Here is a 14,978-nt window from a genome sequence, read left to right as displayed (position 1 = left end):
TGTTTTTATCCAGTGGGTAAACATTCAATCGCTGACTGCTGATCCATTTACGGCGCCTTCCCACTGGCACTTGAAATCGGCTCTGATACGGCTGCGAAACGACCGGAAGTCCTTCATTTCCTATGGAGGTTCGCAGACCGAATGCGAATGGGGTCCAAACGAGTGCGGTGCGAAAAAAATTGTATCAGTTGGTCATCCGGATGCGTTAAAAAAATGAAATTCCAGCGGACGTTAGCGTTGCTATGGTACTGATAAACAAACCTGCTAATGCTAATTGCTTAGCTAGCAACAGCCATTGAACTATTGACATTATACCGCTATATCACATTTAACCGACCTGAAATGTCAACGTCCTGGGCAACTTTTCTCCAAGCAGCAGCCTTTCTATTTATATCTCTATAACCCTGATCAGAGAGGTCACAGAGAATCGTACATTCAGACACTTATCAGTCCTTCTAGTCTCGCCGCCATTTTTGTGAGTCGCTTTCAACGCTTTTCAGCGGTGCAGTACGACGTCCGCTGGGGGCGTATTGCGTATTACGGAGCTGATTTCAAGCAGCAGTGGGAAGGCGGCGTTAACTCTAATGATGTAGCTTGTGGGCAGTTGATAAAAGCTTTTACATTCGCTGTTTGATGATAATTTCACGTAGACACACAAAGTGCTGAGTTTTAAAATTCTTGTTTGTTTGAAATAAATAGAAGAAGCTGGTAGTTAGCATGAGCACATGAGTGCTGCCTAAACCAACTCAAGTTTCATCAACAGAATGGGAGAAGACGTCATACTGTTCGCTTGACATGTGATCTAAGTGGAGTGCACCACAGGGGGCAGATGGCAATGACATGGTCTCACTTTCACACATGGTGCCTGCCACAAAAAAACTAAACAAAAAAAATCCGTAGCCTTATTTTTTCTCCCCCAAAAAACTGGGCTGAATCTAATATCTACATTAGGTCTCTCATGGGAAAAGAAGACAACTTACTGTAACTGGTTTTCTCGCATACCTCAAGGAACGGCCACACCATTATTTGATCATTGTCGTGGTTAGAGGGTTAAATATTAGACTAATACTGATATTTTGCTACTCAAGCTGTCACCAGCCAATATGTTTTCCAGTTGTCTTTTAAGGTCCGATATTATGCTTATACATCATTTTAAGCTTCATAGTATTTTGATTTTGCCCTACGACATGTTTACATGCTTTAATGTTTAAAAAAAACACATTTCTTTCCTCATACTGTCTGTCTGAATATACCTCTGTATGAAACGCTCAGTTTTCAGTTTAAGTCCCCCTACCAAAAAAGTCCAGTCTGCTGTAATTGGTCAGTTTTTCAGTGGTCTTCCGCATCTGCATTCTCAGAGTCCTGCACCGTCATTGCAGCTGGGGAATGACTGTAACGGCCCTGTAGTGGCACGTTATACCTACAGTAAATATAGAATAGTTTTGACATCACAACTGTACGGTAGTCCTGACAGCTCCTTTAAAGAGATTGAGTACGGGCTGTGTGCCTTTCTCTGTGGATTGGGCGGTTTGATATTTTCACACACACACACACACACACACACACACACACACACACACACACACACACACACACACTTGAGACAGAGGTTCATCTGAGGTGTTTCACAGGCCTGATATACAGTTTGTTTTGTTGTATCCAGATGAGAGTGGCCACCGACTGCTCTCTCTTTCCTTTTAGTAAAAGTACTATGTGTCCTCCTGGCTGTGGAAATGTCATCTGTTGCCACAAAAGAAAGTGAGCTTTGGTATGCAGGTGAGCTAGAATCTAACAAAGGGGTTAGATGTTGCGATAACAACAAAACTTTTGGATGAAGAAACAGAGACTCGCATCCAAAAATCTCTGGGTGGCATGAGGTCGCTAAGTGTATCATTACATGCAAGCACCAGATGCATGGAGCTGTACCTGTCTTGTGCCTACACGCCACAGTGTTTACTGCTACAAATGAGCAGCAAATTGGGTTGTCGTGTATTGGCTGCTGTTACAACAATGTTCCAAAGTGCTGGATGTGCCAAGGAGCTATGCAATAAGTCAACCACAGGAGTTGTCTCATCTTCTCTAAACAGTCCGGGAAAAAAAAAAAACATCTTAGATGTAATCTCTTATTCTGCAAAAATAACCCCTCGACCTGTAAAGTTATGTAAGCTCTTTTTAGGGAATATACTCTTCCAGCCACCCATATGCATACATATGTGTTCCCTTGTGCTCGTTGATGATGATAACCAGCCCCACATTGTCCAGTAGACTTCATGCCAGTACCATCTCTCAAGCCATTAGCTGGTAAACATGTAAACTACATGTGACCTCTGTCTACAGATACCTATAAGTCATGACTCCTGCTGGTGACAGATGTTTACACAGCTAAGGCTGCCGCTCCTGAGACCTGGCCCCAGTCCAAATAAAATAATATCCAGTTAAGGAGACGTCAGCCAACATGTAATCCAAGTGCATAACTAGAGGGGTGGTGGGGTGGGGTTGGTGAAGGAATCTGGAATATGTTAATGGGCTTCTTATTCTTTTAAAGCTTTATACTTTTTTTTTTTTTTCCGTCTAGCATTTGTCACTACCACAGCCTTGTTTCATTGTCTGGACCCTAAAACAAGATTCGTGAGACACCCTGATGGAGAAAGAAAAGTCAAAAGCAGTCACCACAATTTATGTCCTCTTTGACAAAGCGCGACATAAAAATGTGCTGTGTTCGAATCACAAAGCCGTTTACAAATAGATTTCTACTCTCTTTTTACACTTCCACTCTTTTTACACTCTGTGTGAGTGTGTGTGTGTGCGTGTGCGTCCTGAGCCCGCATGGCGTGCAGCCAGAGCGAAGAACAAAAACATACATGGGCTTAAGTCAACACAGACAACAACAAGACAAACTACAACAATGGCCACAACCACACGACACCAGCCCATTCTGGTGGATACGGGGCCCAGTGGCGGAGAAACATCTCGGCTTAGGAGAGCAACTTACAACTCAACTGCATTCATCGACAGGTGAACTGTACAGTATTTATTACGAATAGAAATTAAAAATGTAACAGTGAAAACTCCACTAAGACAAAGCTCCTTCCTGAACTTAACATTCTCGTGATGAATGAATGCAACATAAAGTGTCTTGGTTAAGTGATTGATATCTGATGATTACGAAGGACAAAGCCTTTGATCCACATTACTTTCATACTCACCAAACCATTCAGTGACCACTGCCCTGGAGCATCTGCATTTATTTAGATTTTAGACTTTACTTTAATTTGTCACCCAGCTGTATTTCACTCATGCAACCAAACTGCAACAACCACGAAAGCAAATTGCAAGCTGTAATTGGATTGACAAGATGTTGGATCCACCCACAAAAGGCTGATTGTGAAAGGTGTCAGCAAGGACGCCATTCAGTCTGGCTGGACTCGGAGTGTAACAGTCCCACTTTCTATGGTAGGATTTGCAAAGCCAAACACAGACAATCCTAACCTTAAATATGCTCTAAAAAATATGTTTTAGATTAACAATGGATCAAATGACTATGTGTAGTATGGAAGGTGTTACTCATAGTTTCGAACACACAGATAATTATCATTGAACTTTGTGGTTCCCCTCAACTCTGCTGCGCTTCTTAGCATCTTTCAGCTCGCTGCTTTGGTTTTACGACCGGCGACTTTACTGCGTTCAGTCTCACCGCACGTATTGTTGCCGTTTGTAGACACAGCAGGTTGTTTTTTAGCAAAAGAAAACTCACTGTACACTACCTGTTCAGCACCAAACAGCAGACAAAGTTAGTGACTAGCAGGTGAAAATAGTGGAGCGTTTAACATTAGCAGCTAAAGTGCCACATATTTCCCTCAGAAGATGGTGGAAACCTAGTCTTGATCAACGGAAGTACATTTCCAACTGCCTGACATAATTGTGCATCATTCTCAAACTCCGTTCGCTTCGGTAAACAACAACAAACTTCGAGCCAGCAAGCCACACGCTGGAAATGGCAAGTTTGGAAGAAAATTTGGAACGTGGAACAAGGCAGGCCTGCGTGGTTCTTTCAGGAAATGATTGGAAAGATTTACAAAGAACATGTTTACGGCATTTACTCTCTAACTGGGACGTTTCGGGACCCACTGGCGAGGATACACTGCTAAGAGCATATTACGTTTAACCATATATCGAGCTAAATTATATAGCTCAGGTTACTGTATTGTGTGAACAGTTAACTTCATTTTATATTGTATGTGGCGTTTTCTTTTGCGGGGCTGCAAATGTTCCACCAAAACAAGTTCCTTCCCGAGAATATTTTTGCAGAGCCACCGTCGCTGCGTCCGGAGCTTAGCGCCGCCCAAGACGACTGTGATTGGTTTAAAGAACTGAATGTTCCAGAATGTATGTGTGGTAGAGCCAGACTCCACAGCGCTGGCAATGCGAGACGAGTGGAGACAAGACCCCCCTCAACCCCCCTACCCCTATGGACGCACATTTGTTGCATTGCCACAAACACAACTCCACATTAATGCTAATGTTGCTCTGTATCTGCTGGATTTGTAGTTGAGCAACGGTTTGCTAACAAGTAAACCACATCAGCTTTTAATGGAATGATATAGTGTCAAAGTTGTGTTTAGCTTGTTTCCGCTGCCCCCAAGTGGCCAAGAAATCCGTTGCTGCAGGTTTAACCATCAAATAACACAAAGTACTGTTTGCCGGGGGCCGGGGCTGATGTGCTTACTGCTCGACACCTAGGATGCTAGCAAGTTAGCTAGTAGTCGTGTAAAGACATAACGGAGGTGCTCTCTTATCACAGACACAGCTCATCAAGAGGAGCGACAGTTATTGTGGTGTGAGCTTGAACAACTCTGGCGGAACCGGCGATACACTCTGCTGCCATGAGGCAAAGTATTGCGTACTGTAGCTTCCGTTACATAATTGATCTACAGTCTTATTGCTTTGCTCTGATAACAGACAGATGTATGTCTCATTCATTCAATCACTCCTCTGCCGCTCTGTGCATCCTCTCTTCCCATCACTTTGCTCCTTCTATTATGATGACCACATAAATCTTCAGGGGATGACCCTCTAAGACCTCTTTACATCTGACATGCACGCTATGTTGCCCTCTCTGTCTCCCCCCCACACACACCCCCTTCGCTCTCTGTCTTCCTCTCTCTCTCCTCAGAGTGAGTCAGAGAGACAATGAGCTCAACGTCGAGGCCCAGTAATGACTCCCAGCCTTGTCCCTGATTAAAAACACACCGGGTGCTTCTGCACTCCGCAGGCAGCCATGAGGCCTTCCCCTCTTCACACCACAGGGCCTGAGAGCTGGGAGATAGAGGAACAAGCCAGCCTCAACACAGCTCCATGAACCCAAAAAAAAACTAAACAAAAATCCAGTGTAAGCCTTAACCACTGTAGCATTCAAAGTTCCTGTCCCAACTAGTCCAGGCCTAATTCCGCAGGCAAGTCTTCATTTAATCTAAGGGTGCTCAATTACCATCATTAACCCCAACCTCAGCCAAAACCATAACAGAGGCTTCCTACAGTCCCTGGCTCCAATACATCAAGAGTGGGGAAAAATATGTCCCGTCACGTATTTGCACGTCTTTTACAGTGTGTTGGGTTCATCTTTCACACTTCTTCGTCATCATCATATTGGTAAAAAAAAAAAAAAATGCCACAGTTTTTCTGTGACTCGACAGATGGACACGTCAGACAGTCAGTATGCGAGAGTGGGGGCAGCTGCACCTTTACCTCTCCATGTCCATACATGGGTGGCTAAATTACAGGCAAGCTCCGCATAGAGACTCTTTATTGCATCTGACCAGCTCACTTCCTCTCCATACCAAAGGCATTGCATGCTGAGCTTTATTTTGATGTGGCGTGTAAGCATAATTAGAGGTCCCATAAAAGCAGGGAGGGGGGAAGGAGTCTTGTCCATCTGTCGAGTGTTAAGGGGTGGGCATGGGGGGTAGCGATCAGAGCCCAATGCCTCGCTGTTGTTAGAGCGGCAGCCATCCGAACAGGCATTGATGCGAGGAGCCTTTAGCGCCAAACTAGAGGGTGTGTTTGTTTCTGCACTCGTCGGTGTATTTTCTCAAGCGGCCTCCTTGAGTTTCAGATTTCCAGGCCTTGCAGATCGATGCAAAGTAGGTACTAGTCGGCACGCACACAGAGGCAACACACTGACATGGCAAACAAGGGCAGATTCAGAGGGCGGCCTATTCCAGAAACATTAGACATTAAGCATCCTTCCAAGTGCTCCTGGATCCCTAAATCTCTACGCCTCCTTTAAGGGCAGGTGAGAAATGTATGGCCTGTCAGATAGACTCAGTTACTAAATTAAAAAAAAAGCAGTTTACAGGAAATACACTTATGTACTTTCTTGCCGAGAGTCAGATGAGGTGATGGATACCACTCTCACGTCTGTACAGTAAATATGTAGGTACAGCCAGCAGCCAGTTAGCTTAGCTAAGCGTGAAGACGGGGAACAGCTAGCGTGGCTTCATCAACACCTCTATAGTTCACGAATTAAGTTTCACGTGGGGTTATGTGCTGGATTATTTATTATCGGCCCGGGACCAACAGACTTCTTGGAATCTCATCTGGTTGCCCTGGCATCTGCTCTCTGCCAAGAAATAGTAAAAGGATTAATGTTCACACTAGATTTTTTTTTTGCGTTAAACTAACAAGCCATGGTGGTTAACTTGTGAGCTTTAAGGTGTAGACACATATAGCCGACGGGCGACCGTTGACAGAAAACCCCGTTGATATGATCAGTCGCGTCCCCTAGGTCCAAAAAAGTGCCACAGAACAGACCAAAAAGATGAGAGGAGACGAGACGTAATACATCTCCATAACAGCAGGCGGCGCTAATCTGTAATGTTGCCCAAGAAATGAAAACCGGCAGCTGATTGGACGAACGCGTCACATGGGTTTGTTTTCTCCGGAAATTCAAAGCCAGACTGTCATGGCGGCCGTTCAGAATACAATCTCATATCGTACTAAAATAGTTCACCGAAACGTGTTTCTGAAAACATTTTAAGCGAGAAATAGGCCGTGCAGTTGCTGAATCTGTCTTCATTTCAGCTCAACAAAGGTCAGTTTAAAAGATTTTCGTCAGATTTTGAGAGACTCTAGTCACCCTCATTCCGCTCGCCATTTCCGGGTGAGTCCCGGCTGCCCTGCCGCCGACCGAACATGTCAGGTCGGCCAAAATGAACGCCGACAGCCCCCCCAGACTGACGACGTCACGGGACAGATTTGAGTCACTGACCTCGCCAGACTGTCCCACGGCCGATAATCGGCCTGGTGTGTCAGCGCCCTTAGAGGTGCAAGTAGGTGGATTTGGTTAACGTTCAGGCTAGCTGTTTCCCCCTGCTTTCAGTGGTCATGCTAAGCTGGACATGGACAGACCGCACAGACATCAGCAGTTAAATGCTTAATCTAACTAATAGAACAACAGTTCCTTCCTTAATTTTAGCTTTGGCCTACTATTTCAACAGTTTATCCATTAGGCTTCTTTTAGCTAACCATTTCAACAGTTCATTGTTTTTAAGCTAAGAATTAGCTAACGAGTTTTTACATCAGGCGCTTACTAAAGACACCAATTTATAATTCTGTTTATTTTCCACCTCATATACACAAATATGTAGACAGACCGCACAGACATGAGATTGGTATCGATTAGGGCTGCACAATACATCGTTTTTTTATCGTCATCGCAACATTAACTGCTGCGATACACATATCGCGAGAGGCTGCGACACATCGAAAGACACTTTTTTATTGAGTAGAAAACGGCACTTTAAAATGTAACTGTCATTCTTTTTTCAATGGTGCCCTTTATATTCAATTCAATGTGTTCCGTAAAAAAAATAATCTGGAGGTGATTTCCTTTTATTGGTTTTAAATTCAACAAGCAAATCGTTGGATTTTAGCACAATACTGAAAGCAGCAGAAGTGAGCACACTTCAACATCTGTTTATTCATCCCAAGTAATATCGTATCCAACAACGATAGCCTATCGCATATTTTTCTCAATTTTCTCATCGAACTCTTGACAATAAGCGAATACGTGGATTTTCAAAAACGTACACGTTTAGGTTCAAGTTTGATTTACGTACCTTTTCTTTTTTTGTAAACTGCAAAGGGGAAATGGTTCATTTTTCAAACAATTCCCATGATCAAATTTATTGGGGAGAAAACACAATGGATGCCTATTGTCCCCACCTCATTACCTCTAAACAGCTCTTCGCTGAATTCTTTTAGAGGTGTGTGTGTTAGTAATGTGAGAGGTAAGTAGTCTGGAAGTGCATTTCGGTGTTAAGCCTGAGGGGCTCCATCTCCGGCTCTGGGCAGCTCTCCTACCTGCGAAGCCCTTGTATGAGTCATTTTCTTTTTGAGAAAAAAAAAAAAATATATATATATATGCTCCTTTTGTGTTGTTGTTTTATGTGTGGAACTTAGAAATGATTCCCACATTAGAATTTTTACGGCCCAATAAACTTGAGAGAATCGGACCAAATTTGCCTGGTCATATTTAGTAGCTTTATAAGGAAACGTATTAAGGTGTAATTGCTTCAGGGGAGAATAGAGAGGAACAAGCATAGGATCACTAAACTGTCCTCGCGGTAAGGAGGGACACTGCAGTTTTTTGGTCTGCTGCTCGGGAGGTTTCAAATCACCGTGAGGAAATATAGAGCGTTTTATACGATTTGATATAATAACTTCATTTTATTTCATATTTCCGAAAAAAGAAGAAGAAAAAAAAGAAGTTTTACAGTGTGGTAAAATGTAGCCTGAAATAAAACCATCTGTTTGGCATTTAGCTTTGCCAGCATATGGGATTCTCTGATGACAGTGATTGAGGGTAGAAGAGAAGATCCCTTCGTGTATTTCCCCCCTCAGGGACCAAATCCGCTCACGATGAATATGGTTCTTCGTTGTGGTGCGGTAGATGGAAGCCTGCAGAAGTGTTACAAAACAAGCTTAGATAAATATAGATAAATGTAAATCCTGTCTCCCACCTCCTTGTCTCGTTCACGTCACAAACCTGCCACATAAAAACGTGGGATAAGGGATCACCTAGCCAATTCAACTCGTTTTGGATTCATTGAATTTTTTTTTTTAGATTACAGGTAAAACGGGGACGGGGGAAACAGATCATCCCGACTTTGTCACGTGGTGCCCGAAAGAATCTCTCTCTCTCTCTCTCTCCAGTAGAAAGTTCATGCCACCGCATGTTGGTTTTTTTCCCCCTCTGCTGGGGTTTTCTGCAGTGTAGCATGGCATGAGCGCACTGAGGAGCCTTTCACCGGCTTCATCTGATACCGCTGTGACTCGGAGCAGGAGCTGCGCTACAGGCCGGGATCGACATGCATGGGTTACTAGGTCACACAAGGAGCTAGTCTTTCGACAGAGTTCGGAGGCTGGGTCAGACTAATGTGATTTATCAATACAGCGCATAAGTGAATCATTGTCCTTAATGGCCATGATAATCCCCAAGACAGACCGTGGACGTGATTGGTCGAGGGGTTTGGGGTGGGTGAGGACGAGGGTGGGGATGGGGAGGGGGGGTATATTGTTCTGGACTTGATGTCTTGATTAGAGCATCAGGAACTTGCACCTGCAGGGTGTACATGTGTCTCCTTGTACTCCTTTTCCCCCACCCACACACAAACACACACACACACACACACACACACACACACACACACACACACACACACACACACACACACACACACAGATTTACACTTATGGAGGCTTGGCTGATGGGGCCTGGGAGAGAAAAAGACAGAGCTCTGTTTCTTGAGGCTGGAGCTCAGGCTCAGGTCAAGGCTCGGCTCGCTGTAATCCCTCTCAGGTGATGCTGTTCACATTCAGCCGTTTCCAGCTGATCTGCTTAAATATGCCTTCCTCATCCCCTAAAAAAAAAAAAAAAAAGCCCCCACCTCTCCTCAACCGGCACCACCTCCTCCACGCTGTCACATCTCAAATCCCTTTCCGGCATTTCCTTTAAGCCATGAGTTTTAAAGAACACATTTGCACATCCAAACCCTTCTTCTGCGCAGGTGCAAAGGACAATCACCATTTATCGACGCTGCACCATTTATTTAATAATCGGATGATGCTGCAGCAAGAGCAGCGTGCAGGATTTTCTCTTTCTTCCAGGTTCTTTAAGCGACGAGTAAAATAAACAAACTGTTTAACGGAATTCTCCAAAAATCAGCTTCACCTGGATTCGAGTGGCATGATGTGAGAAAGCCTTGTTAACAGGTGCCGTCTACGGGGCTTTTTCACTTTTTCCAAAGGCAAGAGTGGCAAGGCTGGTTTGAAAGCAGCCGTTTGGAGCGTTCCCTCTCCTCCCCTTTGGGCACTTAATCAATGTATTATATTGCGCTTAAGTACCGGCTTCCAACATTAACACTTACACCCACAAACCTGGGACTATAGTCTGAGCTTTCAGCACACTGAGGCCTGGTTTCCAAGGCTTAGAAAGAGAGGCCACAGTGTTTGAATTACTTATCTGCATCCAAAGATTCTATTTTTGTTATATTTTTTATTTTTTTATTCATACGGCCAAGAACTGCATTTGACTTAAGAATTTCCAAATCAGTCAATCTTTTTTTTTTTGCTTTATTATCAACAAACCGCAGTCAATTCATAAGTGACAATCAGTATCAAGTTTCCACACTCTTCTATATGGGATTCTTTGTCCATTCAGCCCCAAATCACAACTATTTTCTGCGTCTTCTGGGATCAAAAAGTCCCCACACACGCCCTTGTTGCAGACAGTCATCATCGGTACAAAATGTCACGCACCTCTGACCTCACTCCCCACCCCCCCACCCCCACCCTGCTAGGCTGCAACACTGTTAAAGTAACAGATTACACAGTTTAATATGATCTGTAACATGCTGTGGCCCGCTGGGAATACAACTTTTGGATTTGTGGGTAGATGGGGAAGGGTACACAGTATCACATGGCAACTTTTCACCACTCACGACTGCTATTGCCTATTCATTACCTGTTTAAACGTCTCAGGGCCCCACTGTGTGTCTCCGTTCCTTCAGGCAGCATTGGTACTCAAGCCTGATTTTATGTAGTCAGCAGGTGGCATCATTAGCCAGAGAATAAAAATGAAAAGTAATACCCTTGCGTCTGGCTATGATATCATAGAAGGGCTCATTGGCATAATTTCCCCACTTCTAGTGGGCAGGACAGGGGGTAAGGAGGTGTACATTTAATATGTTTTGTCGTCTGTTTTTCGTGAAGAAAGAAAAAAAAATGTATATGCACAATTACCGCAGCCAAATGGGAGGTTGGGTCATGCCATGCAGTGAGTGAGCGAGACAAGATCAGCCCAGAAAACCACACAAAGATCCCAATCTTGCCTCTAGTCATACGTTTCAGCGGGCTCCAGTCGTACGCAATGACCGTTTTTCTCCTTGACATCCCCCTAATTATAATGGCATCTCCATCCCTTACACCTCACTTGGTCATGTGGCTGCATGCACACACAGTATTTCATGGGGGAACTTTTTTTTTTGCATGCATGTTAAAAATGAACAAGACATTTGTTAAATTATGCAGGATGTGTTTTGTTTCCCCGTGAAACAGCTACGCTTCGGGACCCGAGTGCGGCCAAATTGAGTTTCTAACGGGTCTGGGTCTCAACACTCCTGAACGGTTTGGATAGGTCTCCGTGCATGCCAGACAGGCTGTGTATAAAGCTGTCACAGGAACCTTGAGGGCTAGAAAAATATTCAAGCATTTCTGGGCCTATTGGACAATGATCTCTTACACAGGCTTCTTTCAATATAACCATGATAAATAAAGGAAGGAAGCAAATACCAAAAACTTGGCCAGCTGCCACTGCTTGCTAGAAGGGCACGTTTGGCCCAAAGTGCTGTTTCAAACACACACACACACAAATTCAACGTTACTGTAAAGGCAGAGCCTGTACATATTTGCATGGGATTACTCTGACAAGTGTAACATCCGTTCTGAGAGCTGGTGGTAACAATGTGTAGCTTATTGTGCTCAGCCTAAAGCTGTTCTTAAAGGTCAAATGTGTAAGTTAACCTCTTGATCTCATCCCCATTGGTAACCCCCCTCCCTTTCTCTCTCTTTCTCACAGCACACAGATAAGGAGGCACCTAAAGACAAATGTTAGGACTTGATTTGCTGCTTGACCATCCAAAAATACCCTCCAGATCGAAGCAATTCCAACAACAACAAAAAAAAGATCAAGCATACTAAAAAAAAAAAAACATTCTATCTTGCTTACACTATCTAAGATCACACAGTCCTCAGAGAAAGAAAGACAGAAACACACAGAGGAGAAGAAAAACGTGTGTGTGCCAGTACCCCGCAGTGATTGCCTGATTATTTGCAGATGGGCAGTGGAGGGCTCTCAGAGTGTGGAGGTTCCCCCTGGCACGCAGCGCATATGATTAAATATGTGATTGCCTTACAATTTACAAGACCCCCCCTCCCTCTCTCTCTCCTGACTTGAAATGTTTCTACTGTACTGCCATACTGTGCGTAGCGTTTAGCGCTGCCCAAAAGTCCGCAACACGGTCCCCGTGCGCAAGCCTTTTCTCATGGTCACCCCGAGGGCCTTGGTGATGTGTTATGTCACGGGTCTGAGGAGGGCTCGGCGGGGGCCACTTTCCTAATCCCACTGTCTCCTCATTCATCCAGACTATAGAGCAGTGTTTACAAAGGGGCTGATCCCCTCCTCAACTCCTGCGCCTCCGCTGAGCGATTGTTATGCGGGTTTCCTACCAACTGTTCAAAGTGGTTATGAGATCAATTAAAACCAGCTTAGGGGGCTGGAGTGGAGATGTGCAATTCATAAGTCAGAGGAAGGGGATTCCGTATCTATTCATTAAATAACTCCAACAATACGACCCCCTCCCTCTCTATAAGCCGCCAGCTCTCTATAGACCGATCCGCACCAGCGGATTTTTTTTTTTTTTAGCAGTTTCACATGTAAATAATATAGGGACCAGGGAGCCCCTTTGTTGGGGCCACAACATTCGGGGATGCAGTGTTAACAGCCCGTCTGGCAACGTGGTTTAAATACAATTAGCCAATCCAATGACACAACATCTTTTCATATTCCTTTTTTTTTTTTGGACAGCCACACGCGTGGCCACATTTTGCGCACATTTTACGCATTAGCCACCGGCTCAGAAATCGTTACATCATGTGGAAACTCTTCTTTTAAAAGGCTGATTAGTTACATCAAGCGCTGCGAGACTAAATTGTGTCTTAATTCCAATTTTCTTTCAGCGTGAATTTTCGGGAATGTCCCTGGTTTAGACTATAAGATGTGCTGGATCGGTAACTCTCACCTGTGCCGTTTAAAATAAATCAAACGGAGATGGCGATCAGTACTCCGCCTGCTCTGTGCGCTGTTCTGTGCAAACGCGGCCGTTTAACAGCATGTGAGAGCAACCCCGTTCAGGGCCGTTGCCTCCCGTGACCCACACAAACTCTTAAGCCATCTGTTAAAGTCAGCCCGCTGGATACTGCTCTAAAAGACAAGCCCCGTGTTACCTCTTTTGTTTCTCCTCCAGCGGTGCGACGGCGCCTGACAGCTGCTGTACTCCATACAGTTCAATACGACCAGGGCAAATGAGAAGAGTCGAAACTGCATCTGGACGGCGATCGGTTGTTCGGGCTCCAGTTAAAAAAAAAAAAAAAAAAGAAAAAAAGGTGCCAGCAGGGCTCGGGATGAATTCTCGGACTTTGTTATGTCCTCCTCCAGTTTCTTCTTCTTTAGCCGATCCTCAACATGTGTCAAACATCAGACGCGATGCGACATGTTATCACGCCGCCGGTTGGGATCATTTTATGAAGCGCGCTGATCCTCCAGTCGCTAAAAGTGTCCGCTTTGGTGCGCTGCGGGGGGAGAATGACAAAGGAGGTTACAGCGTAATGAAATCAACACCTTCCTAAACAATGCTGAGTGGGGTGATAAGAGGGGGGATTCGAAACTAAAAAAAAAAAACCAAAGGAATAGATATTCTGTGTGTTAATGTGTTGGAAGTTGGAACAATCACAGATGCAAAGGCAATGCGCGCTGCTCAAACGCCCCTTCCCCAACAAAAAAAGAGAAGAAATTAAGATAAGCGCTGTAATAATAGCCGTGCGTAATAGTCGCCAAGACGCTCCGTTAAAATAACGTGTCTGTGTATACCTTGCATCAGATGAAGTGTAATTCCGCTCCGGTCTACTTTTAGGTTCCCTCTGAGTGCAAGTGCGGCTCGGGAACATGCAGCATCCCTCTTTGTGTGAGAAACTTGTGTCTCCAGAAGAGTACAGAGGTCCGAGGAGGAGGAAAAAAAAAAAAAAGGTGGTCGCGGACGGTGAAAAGGAGGGTGTGTGGGGGGGGGGGGGATTTCCTTCCCTCCTCTCTGAAAAAGCTTAGATTCCGTTTACCTGCGGTCCCCTCACTCAAACTTGTCCGCTCCGTGTCCAGTAGCGCAGCAGAAACAAACTCACATGTGTTGCTTTCTTTCCAAAAGGGGGGGAGACGAGAGGCCGGTAAGTGAGAGTGGGTTTTGCGCGCCGCTGAGGTTGAGCGCTGACTGACTCCCGACTGGTCCTGATGCTTGCTGCCTTTTTCCTCATATAGCGCCGTGCCGCTGTCACGTGTGGATGTTTTCTAGTCTTGTGTTTAAGACGTTGAAGATGACATTTAGTTAATCTCCCCCCCCCCCCCCTCCCCTCCACACCCACCCCCCACCACCACGCGCACTCACCCACAGTGGCGGTACGAGGTGGCCTCTGGGTCCTAGTGAGAGTAAAAAGCTGGAAACATCCCACAGGGAGGGAAAAAAAAAAAGTTATTTTTTTATTTTTTTATTTTAAAGGGATATGGGTTTGGAGCTCGTCTGTGGCGGGCAAAAAATGGCTTTATTGCTTGCTATTTTAAGATCCAGAATATTCCTTTAATATTTCAACGGGAA

At 44.8% G+C, this 14,978-nt stretch overlaps 1 protein-coding gene across 3 annotated transcripts in view; it reads right to left on the bottom strand.

Moving 5' to 3' along the window:
• rspo2 (R-spondin 2) overlaps positions 1–14,657 on the bottom strand; it is a 66,644-nt gene extending 51,987 nt beyond the window's left edge. The window contains exons 1-2 of one of the 3 annotated variants that reach the window (XM_039807254.1): positions 14,449–14,657; positions 13,564–13,908 (exon numbers count right to left, since the gene is read on the bottom strand). In XM_039807254.1, the coding sequence (XP_039663188.1) occupies positions 13,564–13,663 (100 nt within the window). In that variant the 5' untranslated portion in view covers positions 13,664–13,908; positions 14,449–14,657. Of the gene's footprint in view, positions 1–13,563; positions 13,909–14,206; positions 14,349–14,448 lie in introns of those variants that run through there. The other 2 variants (XM_039807253.1, XM_039807255.1) reach the window with 2 other exon arrangements.
• Positions 14,658–14,978: the final 321 nt, after the last annotated feature.

The sequence above is a fragment of the Perca fluviatilis genome, chromosome 7 (assembly GCF_010015445.1).
Source record: "Perca fluviatilis chromosome 7, GENO_Pfluv_1.0, whole genome shotgun sequence".
Lineage (NCBI taxonomy): Eukaryota > Metazoa > Chordata > Actinopteri > Perciformes > Percidae > Perca > Perca fluviatilis.
Note: the sequence above shows the minus strand (reverse complement) of the source record. Positions and strands in the feature narration are given on the sequence as shown.